At 42.8% G+C, this 23,492-nt stretch overlaps 1 protein-coding gene across 1 annotated transcript in view; it reads right to left on the minus strand.

The window, feature by feature from the left end:
* Positions 1-23,046, minus strand: part of JARID2 (jumonji and AT-rich interaction domain containing 2) — a 245,285-nt gene extending 222,239 nt beyond the window's left edge. Inside the window, exon 1 of the mRNA XM_054591874.1 lies at positions 22,457-23,046. Coding sequence (XP_054447849.1) covers positions 22,457-22,501 — 45 coding nt within the window. The 5' untranslated portion in view covers positions 22,502-23,046. The remainder of the gene's footprint in view (positions 1-22,456) is intronic.
* Positions 23,047-23,492: the final 446 nt, after the last annotated feature.

A 23,492-nucleotide genomic window follows, 5' to 3' on the forward strand; every position in this document is an offset into this window, starting at 1 on the left:
ACTGAAACCCAGGCATCTGGCTGCACAACCTGGAGGGAGCGCTGCCTGCCGGCCTGCTGGGATGCCGAAGAGGACACAAGCCTTCAAAGTGAAAGAGGATCAAGATTCGAATCTCAGCGGGGGGGAGAGGGAGACAAGTCCAACCCGGCCCCTTTTCTCAGCCTTGTTTCCTCAACTGCAATTTGGGGGAAATGTCTACTTCACAGGGTTGTGGTTAAGCCTTGAAAAGGTAAAAACACTATGTAAAACATTTAAGAAGATATGTACTTGGATCTATGGTAGCTGTTTTCCAATAGAGAACTTTCCTTTTCTTAAAAGACATATAAGCATAAATCCATCATTTCAAGGTGCATTCCAGATAGAAACCAGCAAAACGGCAAGAGCTCCACACAGAAATTGCTGAGACTGCTCTCTGTTTACCAAATGAGACATGACAGAGTTTTGGGAAATGTATAACACTATACAGACAGTGCATTATAACTAGCGTCTGTAAGGAAACACCACTAGGTTTCCTTCCAGAGTAAAAAGTGAAGAGTCCTCAGAGAGGAGAGCATATAGGACACTGGGCCAAAAAAAAGATTTTTCAAGCAATGCTCAGGTTTTACAACCTCATCAATGTTTTTAAACACCATTCAGTTGTGGAAGAGTAACTACCACAAGTCTTCAGTCTGCTGGTTCAGAAAGCTGAACCCCCTAAAATGACAGTTTAAGTATTTTCTGGTAGCGGAGATCTTTGGTAGCGAAGCTGCTCAGGCTGGAACAGAGACATGAGAAGAGTCAACCACTGCACAAACTATCCACAAGAATAAAGTTAGTCCGACACCCTTGCTGTGATACAGGGAGATCCCCTGAGAGCCTGAGAGAAATGTAGAATCTGCAGCCCCACCTGAAACTGTTGAATGAGAAGCTCCCCTTTTAACAATATTCCTGTGCGATTCGTACCCTCTAGAACCAAATCTGGTCTCAGTCCTGGATTCCCCACCCCCCATGTCCTTTCCCACCACTAGAGTAAAGGATGTGTGTGTGTATGTATATATAATTGGACATATATACAAAGTAGATAATAAATACGTGTGGAATTAAAACTGCATAAAGTGAAAGGGGAAGTCAAGCTACAAAAAAGGGAAGTCTGGGAAGACAAAAATCATAGCTTTCTTGAGGGAGCTCTAAATTACAATCATACACTATCTTCACAACTAAGGAAAACTCAACTATGGAAAGGTAAAGCAACTTACATGCAGTTCCACAGCTTTTTCAAAGCAGCACAAAAACCCAAACCAGCGGCCAACACCTCTATAACACAGTCACTGTGGAGTCCAAAGGTACCTTTCAAGTTCTAGATCTACTACATATTAGCCTGACAGCACTAGAAACCATCAAGCTTCTTAAAGTCTCAATTCCATACCTATGAAATAAGAGGAGATTGTCAGACTGTCTAACAAATGATTAGATCAGATACACAATTCCCCAAGATCCTGACTAATCATTTCCTCAGTCTGAAGAAAAGTACTAGGATCTACACAAGTACTCAAGAATGAGTGGGTTCCCCTTGTACATACCCCTCATGATAGAAAACAAAAAAACCACACACACACAATGTCTACATAACTTCTCAGGAAAGAAATGGAAAGGTTGGGATGAAGCTTAAACAATCTCCTGGCAAAACTCAATTTAGGGTCATGTCACCAAATATTAAATTTACCTATCTTCAATCTGTGAGGGTCTGAAGTGACCACAATGCAGTTTTGGGCCCTGACTGGGCTCTGGTCCATTCCTCAGTGAAAGCACTTCAGATGTGCATAAATGCTGCCTGCAAAACGGAGCACATTTTCCTACAGAGCAAAAGCAGTTTTTTGTGGACATCCAGTACCAAGTAACCAGTTATCACCCAAATGTTCAGGGGTATCTCCAAAGTATACGAAAAGATTAAAATGCCAATGTTAGAAGTCAGTTATCAAGTCAGAAACTGCACTTCTTAGATAAGTTTTACAGTCCAGTGACTTGATCAGGTGTGGGGCGGGGAGTAGTGGGGGGGCAGCATGCGGAATGAGGCATTCAAATTAGGTTAGGAGGAGACAGAAAGCAACCGGTAAAAGTATGGATTTCCCTCCTGCAACAAGGACCCAATGAAGTGGCAACCATTTCGAGGCCACCAAGAGATGTTGGCTCAGCACATGTTTTGATAAACTCTAAAATATTCCCCAAGCACAAACCAGACAAGGAGCCTTAAATTTCCTCACTGGGAACAGCTGCTGGCATTTTCCACCTTGCCTGCCACTGGCACATGTCTTGACTTTAAGAGATTTGACAAAAGAGTTATAGCCCCCAACTTCCTTGACTTTAATTAAACTTGGCTTCCACTTCTGAAAAATCCTCAAGTTTTAATTTTGTTTTGTAGTCCCACTAATGCTTTTAAATGAGAGATGCTGTGAAAAGGAGAAGCAAATTCTTTGCAGCTGTGTTTGAGCATCCTGCCAACTGAAGCACAGGAAGAAGCTCTCCCATGTTAAAAATTTCCAACTGGGAGATTTACAAAACAGCAGGGGAGAATGGATGGTGGAGAGGAAGACCTGTGCAAGGGAAAGATCTGCAAAAAGCTCCCTTTTTTGTTTTTAAGTCCCAGGAGCCTTTGGAAGCTGTCATGCTTCAGCGATTGCTACCCCCTCCCACTCTACCCTCTTTCTAAAGCCACCATCCTTTCCAGGATAGAAGTACACATTCTGCAGAACCACTTCTTAGCTGTTCCTTTATTTCACTCCCGTCTCCCCAGGCCTCCCCAACAGTCATTCAGTCACAACTGGATAATGGAAAGAAGCTTAACAGGGAGGTAGCAACCATTTTCCTCTGACTAAATGAAGTCCTGGAGTTAAGCTGCACACCCAAGAAGGAAATGACAATCATTTTGGCAAATGAACTTTCCAGTTTCTATTAGCAGCAGCAAGATAACTACTGTCAGCAACAGTAAAAGCTCAAAGATGAGCTTTTTGGTTGTGTTGTTAGAGCTCTCACGTAGGAAAATCTAGCCATGCCATTATGAAAAGCTAATTCAGGTCAAATACGCCATCTGAGAGGGTTTGGAGATTTTGTTTTACATTTCTGTCTCTGTAATGCGTTATGCAGAGAAGGAAAAAAAAGTGGTGGTCACCACCCCATATCACAATTTCCAAGAAGCAGATAGGCAGTTACGAGCAAAGGTTTCATTATTATCCACCATCCATCCGCCCAGAGTGTGTAAATGACTGATTCCCTCTGTAACTCTGGCATTAAGTTCTGACCCACAAGCATTCTGGGAGGCTGTGTCAGCACGCACTCCATGGAACCACCTTTCCTGCCACTGAACCCTCAGATGAAGAAAGCTTAATCCCAAGGTCCCGAATAACACAACATCCCCAGGGCTGAAGGTAAAATACACAGCTCTCCAGGGATGCGCATGCACACAGCCCAATAACGTCCTATCCCATATCTAGCTGAATGTCCAATAACAAAGAGCTGTCAGATTAACAGCCAGGAGGCCCTCTAAGGTCCTCAGTAAAGAGACCAGGGTGAAATCTCCTTCCAGCAGACTCTGGAAGATAGGATAGGAAAACCAAGGAAATGTCCTTCCTTAAAGAGTTTCTCCACCAGCTAAACAATAATGGGAAAATTCACCAGAACCAGCATATTTCATTCTCTGAGTATTCCAAGTCTGTCTCCATTTTACTATCATTTGAAACCTGATTCTCAGAAGAGTATTCTACCTGGACTATTTCACAACTGACATCCTTACAGCTGGTTAGGATTCAGGTGCTCTCCTCCAAGGTGCTGGCATTCCCAGGCCTTTTGCTTCCACACACACAGATCTCTGAGCCTGCCATCTCTGTCTATGTGCAAAAAAAGCACTTAGTTCTACATCGAATGCTAGTGAGCTGCTTACCCAAGTCTCTTTGGGGTTTTTTTGTTTGTTTGTTTGTTTAAATGGGTGGAGGACCCTGAGGTCTGGAGAATGACACTCCAGGAAGCTCAGGCTCTCTGTGGACACATGTTTTACGTCCAGAGTGTTGAGCTCACCATCTCTCCTCACAGCCTCACAGCCTAAGGAGAATGACTTAACTAATAGTTTGCCATCCAACAAGTTGTAATACGTCTGTATTATTCCAAACCCTCCCTCAGAGCAGATAAGAAAGTGAAAATGACATGCAGGTGGAAGGTAATGCCTGTCATGTGCGGGGCACATATATTAAAACACCTACTCTTTGCTTCTGTGGGGCAGCTGCATCCCAGAGGACAGCACTAAGGCTACCTTCAGATGAGGCCCAGTGATCTTCCATGGTGCTCAGCTAGCAAGTGGCAGCTGCCATCCTTATTTAAAGCAGTAAGTCCTTATTTTGAAGGATACATCTCTGGGAGTCAAGAGGTGACATTCACATGAACAAACTCACACACCCATACAGACCATGTGAGCACCCACACAAGCTTGCCTGAACACGTATTCACAACACTGTTTTAAAACACTGAGAATACAGTGCTTTCAAACAAACTAAAATAAGAATACGGTTTTGCCTCAAGATAAATCAATAAAAAGCAGAAGGAGCTTTGATAAAGGATTCCTAAAGCTGGCACAATACAACACCATAGCCAGAAGCAGTAGGTTGGGCAATGGTGTTTCCTGAAGCTCACCAAGCCCTGCTAGGTGGAGAACGATGGCCATGAAGCTGCTGTTTCCTCCTGAGGCCCAGCGAATTGGTCTTCCCCCGGGGCAGAGGATGCGACGTTCACTTCGCGCGATTTCCCTTTTCATTGCTACTACCCTGGGCCGTGTGTGATGGTGGTGGGATGGTGTTAAGAAGGTAAAAAGCCTAAGCTGATATTTGCATTTGTTCTCTGTTGGAAGTTCTCTAAATATGAATTAAAATATACTTTCCAGAGACTACTCTCTCCCTTCAAAAGAGCTCTTTAAAAGGGACACAAAAGACTCCCCAAACTCTGCTTAACCGGCAGAAATACCCCATGGGATCCACTGGACCCACTTGTGTGGAGCTCCAGACACTTTGTAGGGTAAAATGTTGAGACATAAAGGAATTAAGAGCAGATATGAAAGTTATTTGAGATAAAGTTGATCAATATTGACCTATAATTTGGAGACCCTGAGCCTCGTGCCATCTTTTTTTATGAATACTGGAGAGCAGTTTGGGACCTTTCCAGCAGGGAGGAAGGAAACACCATTACTCATCCCCGTTGGCTGAGAGACCTGACAAGCTCCACTTTTAAAACCTGTGCAGACTGGCCACCACCAGTGACCTCCAGCTTCCATGAAGCATGACTTTCAAAAAGACCCCTGAAGCTGAGAAGAGGGCTGGAAATAAATCAAGTTAAAATAAAAGTGGGGCTGGGACAATTCCACACTATTCTGTGAAAGCCCACGAATACAGGCCCCAAACGCATGGGTGCCCAGCCCAACGGAGACTGGACACGCCGCCATGGCTACAGTGGGTCAACACGCACTGATGGGCCCTGCGGGGACACCCCTAATAGACTGGAAAGTGACCTGTCTGTCCAGTGGGTCTTTCTGCAGCCAAGAAGTAGCCTTAAGTTTTGTATCCATGGATAGAAGTGAAGGCAATTCCCAAAAGAGTATCACGTCACAAAATAAATCCCATACAGCTGAATCCAGAATGTTACTGTACAGTCATTTGAGGTCCCAGCTGACAATCCTATACCTATTTGGAGCAGGGAGGATGATTAAAGCTTTAAAATTCAATTACAATTATGGGACTCTAAATAACTTTCAAAAAATGAATGCAAACCTACATCTGAGATGCCGTACTACAGACAAGTATTCAGCTTCCCCACCTCGTCCAAAACAGAACCAGTCCCACAGTACAGACTGGATCACTGACTGTTAACGACAAGGGCTGGGCTGGATCCGGCCAACATTACAAGGACAACCAACTGGTCCTGTTCCTCAGGCTTGTGCTTTTAAAGGACAGTCGGTGTGCCAACTATTTTAAAGCTCCAACACACTAATTCTGTAAACAATAATGGCTACAGCCTGCACACTGCGCACTGGAATGGATTCCTCAACTTGGCCTCATCACTTATGCAGCTGATGAAACAAACACTGACAGCTTTTTTGCATTTGTAAAGGCCCCACAGCAGCTGTGGTGATCCCACCATAGAGCAATGAATTAAGCCTGAAACCCAGCTGGGTCTGAACAGAAGCCTTTTTTGCACAATACAGCAAGACTATCATTGTTAACCTAGGCATTTTTGGGAAATATTCTGCATTACATTATAGGGCAGTTCTAACTCAATTCTTAAAATTAGCTCTAATAAGCAATTTTAGTAGGAGGGATGTGGCATTTGCTTTTGAAACAGCACAACTATGTGTACAGGTTATGGGCACACCACACAAAGGCAGCTTGGCAGAACGGAACATGGATTTCCAGTTAAAAAATGCAAAGTTTAAAACAGTAACTTCTCACATATTCATACACACATGCGCACACACATACAGTCACTCACACCTACCTTCTAAACCTTGAAAATTCCTGGTTATTTAACCACTACATAAAAAATATAGACTACAGCTCACAATTAGATAAGCCAAATCAATGACCTGAGCATAAGAGTCAATTTGGAACAGAATGCTGTACCAGAAAAACTGAAGCGTGACAAAGCATGATTAATATCATTAGGAAGGAAATTTTTGACCCTGAACTTGAGAGCACTATGTATTAAATAAAATCCCAAATGCTGACAGACACATTAGTCTTTGGCTTTCGATATCTCCAGGAACCTTAAGAAAAGGCCAGAGCAACCACACCAAAATGTTCGCACCTGGAGGTGTAGTGCACACACTTTCTACTTCTCTAAATGCTTTAAAATGCCCTCAGGCCACGTGACTTTCAAGGCCCAGGCCGTCCTCTATTGCCTCAATACTTTCTGTGAACACTTAAAAATGAGCAAAAAGCACCCCACTCAAATGAAAGGACTATCTCATCTCAACAATTTCACACCAACTTGAAAAAAATAAATCGAGTAAAAAATCAGAAAATCCAAAGAGAACACGGCACCATCCCTCTTCCTTGAAAGAACTCCATTTCTTAGAGGAATTCATTATGAAGGGTCTTTTTTTGGTTCTTCCTTCCTCCCCCCAACCCCCTAGTTAGGTAAAGCAGGCTTGGAGGGAGCAGGAAAATCAGGGAGAATTTCTAGGTAGGAATAGTGGTTCTATTCCCCACAATGTTTTGCCAAAGAATGTTAACATAGGTAAACCACAAGAAAGTCAAAACTAAAGGGTAAGGCAGGGAAATAGTTCCTCCTCCTTTTTGGCACTCACAGAGGAGGCAGTGTTGTTCTTAACTCTGCCTCTCCCAAAACTATGTGGAAAATGCTATGTGAAGATGCAACTGAAGACAAAAATTAACTCATCCCATGACGAATTTCGAAGTCCCACCATTTTATGACACTCAAGCAAATGGAGCATCTGGTTCTCGCATAAATGTTTTAAAACAGTTTACAGTGTGCAAAAGGTCAGAACTAAGACCACTCTTGGTCACAGTGAAGAGGGGCAGTGAGTCAGTCAGTGAGGAAAATGAGAGCCCCGCCCCCTAAAGGTGAGGCAGCAGCCCCAGAAGGGGAAGGCTCAATGCAGCAATGCTGACCACCACACCGGAGGCTCAAAGACAAAGGCTGAGAGTAGTAGTTTAGCAGGTTAGTAAAACAGCAGTAAATAAATTTAGTAATAATGCGTATGTGCACACTTTTCTAATTCAAGGAATTCCAAGAATAGGGCCCACATCATCCTCACAAAAACTCGTTCACAAATACTCACAGCAGCATTATTCACAACAGCAAAAAGGTGGAAACAAACCCCCATGTCCATCCGCTACTGAACTGATAAGCAAAATGTGGTACGCCCCTACAATCGAATAGTACTGGGCCATAAAAAGGAATAAAGTGCATGCTACGACATAAACAAACCTTGGAAACATTGTGCTAAGTGAAAGAAGCCAGTAACAAAAGCCACATAGTATATGATTCCTTTTATATGAAGTGTCCAAAATAGGCAAATTCATAGAGCCAGAAAGTAAATTAACGGTGGCCAGAGACTGGGGGAACTGGGATGAAATGAGGAGTGACTGCCAGCCGGTAGGGAGTTTCTTTTTCAGGTGATGAAAATGTTCTGAAATTAACGGTGGTGATGGTTGCACAACTCTGACTATACTAAAAACCACTGAACTGTTAATGGGAAAAAAATTGCATTTGCATCTAAAATCACTCAGGGAAAGAATGAGATGCCTAAGATGCTTTCCTCTTAAAGTACCACAGAAACGCCAAAAGAAAAATAGTTGAACTGCCAAAAGAACCAGAGTAAGCTGGGGATACAAGAGTTTTTTAAAAAGAAAAGCTAAAAAGGACTGACACTTTGCTAAAGATACAGCAGAAAGGACATATGCCAAAAATATACAAGAGTATATACTGTAGTTAGGACTTTAAAGTGCCATGAGGGGAAACTTTAATCTCCCAAAAAATAAAAACTGCAACTTTAGCCTTCCTAAAGCTATACTGTGGGCTTTAAGAGCATGAGAATCTACCATTTAGATATATTTATTCAGTGTCACTGCCAACTGAGACAAGTCCCATAGATTAGTTTGAAATCCATCTTTGAATTCATAAATTGGACAGAAAGCAATTAGGAGGAGGAAACTCCAAAAGCAAATTAGGTATTACTTATCAACTTTAAAAATCTTTTAGCACTCAGCAGAGAGGATTATTTGCTGTTGATGAGAAGGGGCAAAAAAGGGAACCGTGAACGACCATCTGAGGCCTTCCCTGGATCATATATATATAACGCCTATCCAGAGAAACAAGCAGTTATGTCTGGGCAAGGTGTTCTGTTCTTTATTGAGATGACCTCTGTGTGCTAAAAAGGATTCCTCTTACAACAGGTACCATTAAGGTCTTCTCTAGTGTTAAACAACTGTAAGCAAACAACGTTTGGCTGTAAAAGCTTTTGCAAGTCAAAGATAATGGCCTTACTGGGTAAACTGACTGTTCTTTATAATCATCATTATTTATACTTCCCCTAGATGCTTTGCCTATTGCTCCAATAAATTCTGGAAAGAAAGAACATGACAACTTCAGCAAGTCTCATAGAAGAAGGAAAAGAAAAAAGGCCAGTTGAGTAGAAAATGTGTTTCATTTTGGGCCATGTCAATGTTGGAATAGTGATCATATCACTCAATTAGAGCAGTGAATAGAATTAGAAAAAAAAGAACACAATGCCACTTTTTAGCTTCATGTATTTCCAAGTCAGACCCATCCTCCCCAAATCCTCATGCTTTCCAGCTTACCAGGGACAAAGAAAACCCACTTTAATAGCATCATTAGACTTCTGATTTATCACAAGTACAACAGAGTGTGCTTCTCATCTAGACCAGAATTTAGTATATCGTGGAGCTCTGAAGTATTTGTAGCAGAAAATTCTGCAGGACTAATTGATGGTGTTTACATTGAGCTGGGCGGGGGTGGGGGGGTAAGTCCAGTAGAACTGAAACAAGCATTCCCCACCCCCTTCCACCAGGAGCCTTGACCCAGGGCTCAGACATGCGCATGGCTCAGATATGCCCAGGGCCCAGACTGGGACAATCAAGCAAGCCAAATGTGTGTTGTTTTTTTTTTTTTTTTAAAGGAGGTTTCCATTCACTCTGTCAGCCACCTTTCAGATTCCAGCTAAATTTAAACCACAACAGTCTGGAATCCTAACAGCAGTTTTAAGGATTACGATACAGAATGAGCATTTGAAAACATTTTAAAGACACAGAACACTGAGTTATGCTGTAACACTGAATCAATCGCCCCCACCAAAGAACTTCATTATTAAATCCAGACCCTCCCTGGCCCCCTACAGTATGGAAAACAAGTGATAAACTGTATTGGCATTTAAACAGAAATCTGATCTCTGCCACTTAAGGATGTAATCACCACTGGGGATTACTTTCATGAATCTTTAAAATTCTTTCAGATTAAAAATTCTGTTGGGGTGTCAATACCAATACGACTTAACAAAACTTGCCTTTAATTTAAGTTTCAGGTCAAGTTTTCAAAGCTAAAACAAAAAGCTACTCAGGTCAAACATTGCTGGGTTGAGAAAGACGACTGCTCACTGCCCATATTTTAATCTGGTTCTCCCTTTTAAGATTTAGAAAGCGAACTTAAGCCAGACCAAAGCAAAAAGTATTTGCTACAAGGATGACTGCTCATTACAGCTTTAATTCCTTTTTGGAATGAGGTGTGGTATATGCAGGGTCTGGCACAAATAATGCCCTTTTTTATTACAAAATCTTTTATTACAAAAATCATAGGCATGTAATTCTGTAACATAACAGTATCACACTCAGGCACACCATATGACATTTTAGGTGAAATGTTCAAATTAAAACTATAAATTATTATACCCCTATTATTACCCTACCAACCACACGCGAGCAGGCCTTACTCTCCTGCTGGACTCTATATAACATATAAAATAAATCACCCTCAAAATATCGCAATAGAGCAGGTAGAACTGAATGTTAAACAAAACCACACTAAAATAATTAGAGTCTTTAATAGAGGACCGGGTTTTTCCATCCCCCCACCAAACCCCTGCAGCTCCTTTCCTAAATGCACAGGAAGAACTCTATATAGAGCCCCACCAAACACTTCATGATGTTCTAACTATTAAGAAACCAAGTCCACCTTTGGTTTGGCATCTCCCAAAGGTGGTGGCCTTTGCCACTCAGAGTCATCAGTTTGAAAAGTCCTGTGGCATGTGGAGAGGACCGTTTCGCAACGTGGTTGCCGACAGCTCCAGCAAGATAACACAACCAAAGCCCTGTTTGAAGGCAGGTGAAAACCATGTGCTACCAATTTAACTAGGACTCCAGACCATGGCTCTTTATGAAATGCCTTCCATTCATGTTGGCTCTTTCATCCTCCAGCATCAAGACATTATTACAAGTTCAAAAATAGAACACAGAGCTGTAGTGCTCTGGGCAGCATAAGAATGGAAACGAGCAATTTGGGTAAAAGCAATAATAAACATTAAGTTTTACCTCATCTCTATAGGGCTTCTTGACTAAAGAATTTAAAATGAAGGCAAAAAAGTTTATCCAAAAAGTACTCTCTTAAACACCAAGAAGCAATGCCTCTTCTTAGAAGCACTGTGTCAACCATCCATCCCCACATACCAAAGGGTTAAAAAAGATACCAAAATCCATCATCTGAACAATCAAAATATATCTGGCTGTAAAGATCACACTCCATTTTTCCATAAGTTAGGAAGAAAAGGCAAACCTTAGTGAGAAGGAAAGTACTGAGCATCTATAGTGTTTTCATTTCCATCCTCTTCCTCAGAAAACCCAGATATGCTGTAATCAGCAAAGGTGACCTAGAAAAACCACATGCCCTCTTCAATCTCGCGGTTAGAGGATTACAGCCACAAAGACCTGTGGGACTTTTAATAAGAATAAAACCCATCTAGATAGTTACAATTTACAAAGCACTTTACATGTTAACATTTGTCTCTCCCAAAATGACCTTCAAATATCAATAAAGAAGGTATTATTCTCCCCATTTCATAGATGAAGAAACAGAGAGGTAAAGTGATTTATCCAAGGTCAACACTCTTCTCAGTGTTCTGCATTCCTGCTGTCATGTCAGCTAAAGTATAAATTCCCTGAGAACAAGATCCCATTTTCTAACATTTAACACAGTGTCAGAGCATGGTAAGCAAACAGAATACATCACTATATTTATTTAATTTTTTAAGATTTTGTTTATTTACCTAATTTTAAAGGGGGGGGAGGGAAAAGAGCGGGAGAGAAACACCTATGTGCAAGAAAAACATTGATCAGTTGCCTCTCATATGCCCCCAACCAGGGACCGGGCCTGAAACCCAGGCATGTACCGGCCCTGACTAGAAATCAAACCGGCGACCTTTTCGCTTTGCAGGACGATGCCTAACCCACTGAGCCAGCCCAGTCAGGGCTATCCCACTGCATTTAATTGAAAAGTCTTCCAAGCCAGAGCCCAAAGACACCTTTGAAACCATACAAACCCCATACCTCACAAACAAGGCTAAAATCACATATGAAAACAAGTCACCTTAAAAGTATGTTATATTCTCACAAAAAAAGCATTTCATAAATATAAAATATGTAATTGTACAATTATATAGTCTCTCTTCTTCCCTTTGCCACTACAGTCATTCTCACTAATAACACATTGTGTGCTTAAGGCAATTTTGCTTTACAAAGTGTTTTCACATATCTTATCTCATTTAGTTCTAATGCTCTCAGAGAGGACAAGGAAAGAAAATAGAAACTTAAATAAAATTGAACTGACAGCTTTACTACTCGTTACACGTGCTTGTATTGGTTTTTAAAAGCCAACAAACAAACAAATCCTCTGGCCTCACATGTACTACCTGTGGGACCGTAAATTAGTACAGCCTTTCTCCAAGAAAGCAAATGTGGGTAAGAGGGTTCTAAATGGAAACACGGGCACTTTTGAGTGACTAATTCCACTTTGAGTAATTTGGGATTAAGTGTAAAAAGATACAGGGAAAGCATACTGCACACATCATTTTATACAACTGCCCCGAAACCGTGAAAAGGCCATCAACAACAAAAAGGGCAAGAAAACTGCCTCATACAGAGTGCCTTCCAGGCATTAAAATAATGCAGAATCATATTCTGATAACTGAGATAACATATAAATGCAAAAAGCATATAACAGAACAGCACCCGAGTATGTGCCCACATATATAAAACTATTTTTCTACAAGTAAAAGAATGTTGGTGTGCAATTATGATGGTTTTTATCTTTGTGTAGTTGCCTAATTTGAATGATGTCTTATAAAGAAAAACAAAAGCCATTTTCAAAAGGGAAAACAAGAGATTGGCCTAATTAGGTTATGGGGATTACATGTGGTTTTTACTTTTCCATGAAAATGAATCAATTACTGCAGTTACCATGGATAACTGAGAATCTACATGGCAGGAAGAAACCTCTCCAGAAGACCCGTCCAAAGACCTTCTACTATATCAGGGCTGGATTATCAGGTCCTGGGGTGTCACTGATAAAATGCGCAACCTCGAGCAAGTCACCTAACAGTACTAGACACCTCAGGTTTTCTCAACTATAAAACTGATTAGTTAAGTTCACCTTTTCCCACGAGATCCATATCAATTCTTTCACACCACTAGTTTTTTTAAATACTCTAAAAGCTTTAATTCAGCACTATTCCTCAACTGTGTAATGACATAAAATTTAGCCCCTACTCTAGAGAGTTAATAGGGTAAGAGACACGTGTACAGTAATTCCAGCACCTAGAGGAAGATGTGAAGAGTCAGATCAATAGAGGAAAGGGGCTTGACTCTGCCTGACTGGGGAAGACGGTGGCAGGCTGTCCAGTTAGGCCTCAGGTGCGCTAGGTGGGCTCCCCAGACTATCTGTTCGCTGAGCAAGCTGAGGAACCAGGGAGTGCAAAGACTAGGAGAATGTGCTCAGATGAACTGAAATGGGTGGCAGGATGGGCCCAGGATAGAGCTAGAAGAGCGTTTCATGCTCTGCTGACAGCAAAAGTTGGTTTAGACTTGATCCTGAAAGGATTACTGCTCCAGGATCCAGTTTTAACATCTCTGTGCACAGACTCAGTGCCACTCTAATCTTAATTCTCACTTTCTAATTCACCCCCAGACAAGAATGTGAGTCAAGTGTTGGATAACACAAAAGAGATTCAATGACCAACAGAGGGTAAGGGTGGGAGGCGATTACATCGCCTTCTAATCTTTAAAGCCTTGTCCTATATCCCAAAATGCATTTTAGAATATATGCTGCTACTCATTTGGTTTATTAAAAGGCAAAGTACAGAATTCATTCGATTCATTTATTTCTGAGTCAGCTAGGAAGGCTGTCAGCAGGCACGATGACTCCAGATTGGTGATTTCCAACTGTGTAATAATACCTTGAGCATTTGTACAGTAGTTTGCAGTTTTTGAAGTGCTTTCACGTCAAAAATCTCGCTGGCACTCCCAGCAACAAGCTGGTGGGGTACATGGAAAAGTTTTCCACCTGAGGAAGCAGCTCAGCAAGGTTATGTGCCTTGCCCAGGGTCACACAGGCAGTGCGCTATAAGGCCAAACCTTGAACTCAAATCATATTCACAATCCTGTCTATTACCACAGAGGTACCCTATATACAGGATGGGGCTAAAGAAGTTTTACACTGCTTACTCTTGTATTACTATTTATTAATTTGATTGTTATTTTTCCATATGAACTATAAACCTACTTTTGCCCCATCCTATATTCAAAACAAGCCTGTTCAAATCTTAGGCATTACATTTCTGAAGCCCATGTAGTAGTAATAAGGCATCTACATAAAGCACAAAACTCTCCAGCTTTTATGTCTATATCCAACTGCTGCTTAACAGAATAAGCATTCATTCAGTCCCCTTTCTGCAAACTATGGAAGGAATAAATGCAAGAAACACATGCTCAGTCCTAATCCCTTCTCATTTCCTCCTGGCACCTGTTTCTGCCCCCACAGGCACCAAACACTTTAACAGCTGGTAGAAATGAGAACCAAGAGATAACATACTCAACCAGTGTAGATGAAGGCCTAACCAAAATGTGGTTAGGAAATAATAGAGAAAGAACCACCCTGATATAAAAAGAGAGCAATATAACAGGGCGCCAAAAGGTCTCCTACATTCTGGATGATTCAGTCATTAGATACCTGGGCTGCTGTCCCAGCAAACCAGAGGGTCTCCTGATGGAAAACAGACACACACAACCCACCTTTCTCGCTCCTCCCCCAACCCCTCAAAAAATATTGCAGGAAAATAATTGCATTGGAGAAAATATGTGCACAAGGGAAGAGCTGTACTGGAAGCAGAAAGGGCAAAATTGTGGCTGTGTAGTTTACTAACCTTCTAGGATTCATGGTAACTAAACATTGCTGTTGATAATATTTCAACGCTCACTAGTGTTCCTCTTCATGGGTGGTAGAGCCTGACCGACTTACAAAATTAGAACTTAAAATCTAATTTAGGCTTTTTAGGCTGTACCAGCTCTCAAGAACAGCTCTCAAGAACTTCTGTCAGTAGGGTTCCCCTTTCTAACACATATTCATACATCCTATGAATATGTGAGTAATTATGTATAGTGTTTCCATTACTCATGCTGCCTCATTAACATATCTGGGCAGCCTTTGTTTACCGGATGGCCCAGACCCTGGTGAGGATTTGAGGGCAAATGATTTCCCACAGCGCCCCATGGTCCCCTAAGCAGCAAAGTCAGGGGCAAAAATGCAAGTGCCAGAAAAAGTATCGGAGCTGATTTGTTACAGCCCTGAGAAATCAGATGGGTTCTCAGAAGCCTGGAGAGTTAATTCAGCCCACACTGGCCCTCCGGTACAAGGGAGAGGGTGGGCTGGTGGCCACTTATAAAAATACAGAGCTCACACCAGCCAGTCCCAAGGGGTACTGGGATCTCAGCTCTTTTTCCAATGAGGACGCAAGGAGACAGCCAGCTGGGGATAAGGGGGTAGCTCCACCAACTGGTGTTTAAAAAAAACAACAAACACAAACATGCTCTTAAGAGGGATACACTCCTTCTGTTCCTGGAAGCTGACAAACTGTCTTAACTTCCCCAAGTTTCTCTTTTTAATTTTTTAAAGATTTTATATATTTATTTTTTAGAGAAGGGAGAGAGAAAGAGAGAAGGAGAGAAACATCCATGTGCAAGAGAAACATCAATTGGTTGGTTCTCTCACGCCCCCATCCAGGAACCTCGCCCACAACCCAGGCATGTGCCCTGAGGGAGAAACGCCACCTTTCGGTTTGCACAATGACGCTCAACCCACTGAGCCACACCAGCCAGGGCTTTCCCAACTTTCTCATGCTAAAAACCTCTGCAGGGGCTGCCAAAGTCCCCATTATGACCTTTTCTCCCCTTTTGGGTAGCTACACTGATCATTTTTCCTCTATTTCATCTGGACTAAAAAGTGGCCTTTTTAAAGCCTTTAACTATCAGGCCAACATCTATTTGCTTCTGTAAAATGGACTTACCAGACTCTTTTTCTCAAAAGTGTGAACTCACTGTGGAAACAATAAATGCGGGTGGTTATTTCAAAACTGACTGGCTCTTCACTGAGGATGCCTTCAGGAGGGGGTAGATATTGTGTGGCCATCTAGACTGCTTTCTACAATCCAAGCTCTTTTGGCATTTCTTCAAATGGCAAAGACAGCACAAGGAGAGAAGGCAGCATCCTCACCAGAACAATACAATATGTGCCAAGATCCACAGTGATAGAAATCCAGAGGCTCACTCAGGTGACTTAGACTTCACCCTATGGGACAGGATCTGCCTATGTAAAACACAGGCCCTTTCCCATTCCAGACATCATAAGAAAACAAGAAACATAAAAGCCACCTGCAAGGGGTGACAGGGACAGGAAGTCCTGGAAACATGCAGGATTACTGGACCAGGAGCAACAGGGTGTCCAACCAGTGCTGCCACTGGCTAAAAGGTTCAGCTCTACTTTTAAAGATCTTATTCTGAATGAGAAATGAAGAAAAACTCATTTTAGAAAGTGTGAGGCTGTCAGAAAGTCGACAGTGTTGACTCAAGTCCCAAGAAAAAATAAGACCTAAAAGGATAAGAAAAATCTCAAATTGTGTACCAAAAAGTAGACAAATACTATACTATAGCTTTAGAAAACCAAAGTCATCAGAGTTGCCACCTGCTTGAATGGAAGAAGCCTGCAATGATCAGACAAGTACAGAAAAAGCTTTATGGACAAAAGGAACCAGAGACGCCTGGACAAGCAACTGAGGCTTGTGGGGAGGTATCTCAGAAGGGTGAAGAGAAGACTGACCTGGGAAATGGAAAGAAACAAGATAACTGATTCCAACTAAAAGAGTAAATTAAATTTGCTTCACTTCCAGTAATAGGCAAGCTTACAGATTAGAAATAGAAGAAACCTTCAGCAATATCTCTTAACTAAGAAAATAAAGTGGCTGGATTACAAGATACAAGCTTCTGAATTCCGTATCAATTAGGCATAAAATCACTAATCTTTCTGCCCCTATCATCCAGTAACTGGCACAATTGTTTTTAACTCTAAAAGTAATACAAATTAACTCAGGAGGACTACTCTGAGGTATGTTACACAGCATAAACTAGATAGGATGTCTAGTTTAATTTTGGGGGATAAGCCCTTATCAGAGATGATAGGGACCAGAAGCTGGTTGGCAAATGTAAAGTTCACCCAGCAGAAAACCTTTAAAAAAAAAAAAAAAAAAGAATTAGAAGAGTGTGTATAGGTGAATACATATATATATGTCTACACACAAATATATTAACTTAAAAACATAAATATACTTTTTAGTTTGTTGGGAAGGGAATGAAGTTTGATTCTTAATAGTGGATCACCTGTAAAGCAATGTGCATGCAGAATCCTTGGATAGATTTTTTTCCCCAAGTCTTTTCAATGTCAGGCCCACATCTAATTTAACAGCCTTATTTTTTTAACAAGTCACTTTTATCAAATGTTCCCAAAACATTCATCTTAAAGTTTTCATAGAAATCAACTGTCTTTTCACACTCATTCAAAGGATTACATAATATTTAACTGTAATTGCAATAATAAGACTAACTGGAATAACCAGATTTGGAAACAACTAACACTTGGCAAGCTTTCTGTGGGTAGGAGCCAAAGGGGACACAGGCACACACACCCCAGGGCTGCCCATTGGCCAGGAGCTTCACAGCCAGGATGTTCTGCAGCCAACAATGCAAGAAGACTGAGGAGGTAGAGAGTGGTTAGCAGAGCTGTTACTGTAATCCTGGGGGACCCTTACGCATGGACCAGTAACATCAGGAGGAACAGTGCAAAAAGAATTTCAAAAACTAAATTTCCTAGACTGCAAAACTTTTTAACCATTCAGATAAAAATGTCAGAAGTCTCAGTCCTCAGAACATTATGATCAAGAGCAAACCAATTAAAAATACTCCAGCTTAGCCTTGACCAAGTGTTTTTAATATAGTATAAGCTTAATATGACTTTCCCATGTCATCTCTGAAAGGAAGAAAAGAAGGAAATGGTTCTATTTTGAACGTAACAGACACTAGTTACATACTCCAAATGATTTTTCTCTTTCTGAAGAGGGAAAATTTAAATAACCTTTGGAGCATGGTACATACTAAGATTACTGGAGTTATTTCCAAGGCACTTGGAAATGAGTCAATAGCTCTCAGCCCAGCAACAGGAACTCGTTTACCCTAACTATGAGAGAAGAAACAGCCATTATACTGTCAGAGTACAAAATATTATACTTCTAGTTAGCTATTTGAGTCGATGGCTACGGAGGACACACAAGTCAGATACTAGGCTACAGCAAAGTAATAACAACACAGGTAACAGTAACTAAAATTGGATTATTTTTGGACATATTTTATTTTTTCTTTCAAATTTCAATGACACACTTTGTACTCTTACCTTAACAGTATTCCTTCCATTATCATAGCTGCTAAGTTGCCTTTTTGCCCAGGACTTATGTGACAAAGAGAAAGGTTTTCCACTACTAGAAACAGGCAGAAAGAAAACCATGTGAACAGCCCATGAAAGGAAAAACACAGCAATTAAACAATATGTACAAGTTTTTTGCCCCCAGAACTGTAAAGTAACTTGATTGGGTGTAAAACAAGGCAGGGAAAAGGAGGGCTCATAAATCCTACCACTATACTTTAGTGTATTTCTTTTTTTCTTTATAACTTTATGTAATTGTAATTCTAGTAAACCCTACTATTGATTCTTGAAACATAAAATTTTCCCAGTTTTTAAAATCATACTCACTTTTAAATCAGAAAATCAGATACTTAAAACATATAGCCTAATGGTACAAATTCTGCTTGAGCTGTTCTAGAAATCAAACTGGTTATTTGTTTTTGTGCTAACTGCATGATTCATATCACCATGTGCCAGAAAATTTTAATTTCAAACTCATACCTGCTATAAAAGCACCCCTGATCAAACGGTTTTGAAGCCTAGATATCCATGTGTTATTCTTCCTAGGAATAACCAAATACTGGACTGATGGGCAGAAAATACCCACAGAGCAAAACTTGCAACTGTTTTTATTGTCCAAGTGCATTGGGGCTTTGAAAAGCAAATGTTTTCAGTTATTTAAGGTATTATAGTGGGAGTCATGCCCAGCACAATTAAGAGAGGATTACATTGCAATTTATGAGTTTCTCAAGGATGTCATTTAATATAAAATACAGCAATCATTTCTCCCAAAGCCTGCCATCTACATCCCACCTCCAAATTCTGCTTTGCTAAGACAATAAACTAAATGGCAACGCGGCAGGCATCTAAGGCTTTTGAGACCAATTGTAGGAAATGTGCTGCCTTCCACCAGCTAGAGTAATAATGCCACCTTACATAGAAGAGCATACTGTTTTATAGCTTGCACGCATATCATCTCACATACATAATCTCAGAGAAAGTGAAGTGGAAAAGGCAGGTATTACTTTCTCCATTTTACAGAAAAGGAAATAGATTGCAAGCCTCTTCTTGTCTGGTTCAGAACTAAACCTGGAACATCCTGAGACTTTAAAGAGTCCAGCGGCTCTTCCAAGCATGTTGTATCTGTCAGTGAGTGACACATCTTCCCTTATGTGGCCCCCTAAAAAATACTGAAGAAAAATACTTATCTGGCACAGCAAGAAAGGCCTCCCCCCGCCCCCCTGGAACTGCAAAGCTTCCAAAAAGAGCAACAGTTGCTGCTGTGCAGCATCACCCAGAAAGGCATCCCGCCACATCCTGCGAACACATGCCAAATATGACAAAATGACAAGGTGGCCGAATCCACAACATGGTCCTCCTACAAAGCAAAGCTTTCCCTGAATTAAGTTTCCTTGCTTTTCTAAAGCATTGGTGAGGAGACCCAACTACCACAGTAGTAGTGCCACACCATCAGCAGACCTGCAAAGAGAAGCAGCAAAAACATTTCTGCAGAAAGGAGGCGTCTCCTCCCTGCTCCCCATCTCCTCAATGGATCGCAATCACAGCTAGGCGGGGGCACTCGCTTCAGGAGTACAGGCTCTCAATGCTCACCTAGGGAGCTCAGTGTTCCTTGGTGGAAGGCAAAGGCCCAGCGCACCCTCCTCCTCGTCCTCCTCCCGGGTGGCAGCACAGCTCCACAGCTGCCCCGGGCCTCCGCCCCCGCAGCCCCGCCGAGCTGGAACCTCCAGCCCGACTTTTGACGTCAGGGAGGAGGAGGTTCCACCCCGGCCCGTCCCTTTGTGACGTCACAACGACAACAGAACGCGGTCGGGAGCGTCCAGGAACCGGCACAGCAGGGGGGCGGAGGAAGGCAGGGGAGACCGGTGCGCTGCGGTGGAAGAACCGGGGGCGGGGAGGGGGCGCGCTGACGTCTCGCCGGCTTAACCTGTTGCTCTCAAGACTGCGCTGCAATCGCCGAGCAGGGCTACGGGGGAGGGCCCTGCCCGGCCACCGATGCCGAGGCGGGGGCGTTCACTGCAGCTGTGCGCCCCCGCCCTCCCAGGCACGCCCCCACCCGAGTGCTGCTGGCTCCCACCTCTGCTCTGCCACAGCAGGCCGCACGGCCCCCGTGCCCCGCCCGCCAGCCCTGGGCCGACCAGACCAGCGCCCGGAGCCCGAGCCCCGAGCCCGGAGCCCGCCCCCTACAGGCCGCGCGCGGAGGCAGCCCAGCCCCGGCCCAGCCCCGGCCCAGCCCCTGCCCGGCCTGCCGCGACCCCCTCACGCCCTCCCCTTCACTGCCGGCTCGAGCTCATCAGAAGCACGAGCTCATCTCCGAGAACCTTAACTCACGCTCTGCCTCCAGCGGCCGCCGCCAGCCACGAGCTTGCGGCCGGACGCCTGGACTTGCCACAATCCGCTGACCACCAGCAACAAAAAATCCCACCCCATACTACTCTCCAACTTAGCGAGGTCTGGGATGGGGGCGGAGGGGCGGTCCTTGTCCAAGTTCTACCCCATTTGCTTTGTCGCTGTACCCGAATTGGACATGCCCTGGGAAGGCATCCACGCTCCAAGGCAAGAGTGTCTCCATGCAATTTCTACAGCCCGAGTTTAAACTAGTCCTTTGCATTCTACCCGGCCCTCTGCAATGCGGATGTATTTTAATTCTTAAATTTTTAAGGGAACAGCTTTTTAAGTAGGGCTTGATTGATTAACCTTGCATTTCTTACTTAGTTGAAGTTTACGTGTGTACATTACGATCAGCCCTCTAGAAAAAAGGCATTTTGCTTTTCCATTAAATATATTTTTTACAAAAACCAGTGCCCCTAAGGTCATCTCCCATTGCACACATCACACTGCTCAAAAAGAGAAAATATTAACACCAATTTGTCCACTCGAGTTAAATAAAACTTTCTTATAACGCTGCATTATTACTAATGTATGTTCCCTTGGCCTTCTTTTAAAAAATGGGTTCTTTGATTTAAAGCATGCAGCTAATGACCGATCTCTCGAGTGCATATTTGGTTAATCCCTCGGTTCCCCTCCCTCCTCCTTCCCCCCAAACTTAAAAAAAAAAAAAAAGCCATCACACACAAAACAAAAACAGTCCCCATGCCAATCAAAACGTAGCTGTACTATGCACAGAACAAATTTAACTATTCCAAACCATTTAAATTTCTAAATAATCACCCAATTTCAGAAACCCAGTTAACAGGGAGAAATTATTTGTAGTCACATATGCACTCACATGCCTACTAAAAACATTAGCTATATTACATGTCTTTTTCCCTTAAAACTGGAAACCATGAATTTTTAAACAAAACCAGTCCCATTATTAAAGTCAATCCCAACAAATGCATTCGCTGTAACATGATTCCCAACTGTTTTATGTTGCGAAACAGATAAGCCAAAACGACCACATACATTAAATTTGATGTGCCAGTGCGAGGAACAAGATCGCCATAGCCGGACCTTTGATTTCAACTTAGAAGGCTTCCAACACACACGCGTTACACGATTTTCGAAAAACATTAATAATAACAACACAAGCTCATTAGCATGCAAAGTGCAATATGGGGCCAAACCCGCCCGAGAATGCAGTTTAGTTACAGTACCGCAGCCCCCACCCCACTCCCAAGCTCCACCAAAATCCCCTGCCTTTCATCTAAAACTAGATTATGGTTGTGTCATTCGAGGTCAATTTATTCACTTGAGGTATCTCTACACCAATCTGTTTTTTCATCCAAACTAGGCAGACACGACTTTGCTTGAAAAGCCCTCTTTCAGAAAAGAAAAGAAACAGCCTTATCGGACGCCGTGTTTAAAACCCTTCAGCTGCAGAATTATCTATAAACTTGACATTCACAGCCATTGCTTAAAACTGCAAGTCAAAGGATGTGTTGTTAGGAGCACTTACGTATTTCTTCTGAATGATATTCCTCTTGGGTCTTTCCTTGCTCATTCTGAGATCCAAATTCTGATTGCAAAAGGGGACAATTGCTTCATGAATTTAAAGCCGTCAGAAATTTGCAAAAAAATATCCTGGTGGTTTTTATTGTTGTTGGTGGTGGTTGATCTTGTAATCCGACTTTTCTTCCTCTTCCCCCAAAGCCCGATTCGCCTTGAAATAAATCCAAAATTGGGAAGGAAAAAAAAAGAGCCAAAGACGAACGAAGCAAACAAAAAAATTCACTTTAGTAAAACACCCATAATGGAAAATTTCCCCCGAAACACACACACACACAAAAAAAACCGACGCCCTTCACTCCCCCCTCTTTTTCCTCCAAAAACTACATTAGCGAAACGTGAAGGTCCTTAGTGTCTGATCTGTAGTTACATCTTGGAAAAGAAAAGGGAAAGATAAATAAAAAATGTTGGAAGTCACGTTTGTGCTGCAGCAGCAGTGCGAGCAGAAGAGTCAACTCCAGCGGCGGCGGCGGCAGCACCACCACAGCGAGGGCTCGCCGAGTCTCTTTTTTCCAAGCCCCCTAACCAATGAGAGAGAGGCTATCCAGCCGAACTTTAAATGGACTCTGCTTTTATACAAGTTAGGGCTCCTCGAATAATTCCCTGCCGAACGCTAGCCGAAAACTCCCACAGCTGAGCCACCAGGCGCCCGCCTACCCCGGCGCCGACCTCCCCCCGCCCACTCAGCAGGACCCCTGCAGCCTCGTCGACTAAACACCCGAGAGACCGCGACGAACCCTTCCCAGACAAGCCCCCCAGGCATCTCTCTCACGCCGAGCCTAGGAGTGGAATTGAGAGAGGCTCCCTAGCTCAATGCATGGCACGCTCGGTCGCTCCACCTCACCCCGTTTCCCCAGCTTGCCGCTCACCCCACAGCCGCCAGACGAAAGCCGCCGCCACTGCCCTCACGTCTACCTGCAACCAGGCCCCTGATTACGGGTGCCCCAGGACGCTCGGCCCCGGGGAGAGCCGCCTATTCCCGGGGC

This window comes from Pteronotus mesoamericanus, unplaced genomic scaffold (assembly GCF_021234165.1).
Source record: "Pteronotus mesoamericanus isolate MK-2021 breed Mesoamerican mustached bat unplaced genomic scaffold, CSHL_Meso_final scaffold_31, whole genome shotgun sequence".
Lineage (NCBI taxonomy): Eukaryota > Metazoa > Chordata > Mammalia > Chiroptera > Mormoopidae > Pteronotus > Pteronotus mesoamericanus.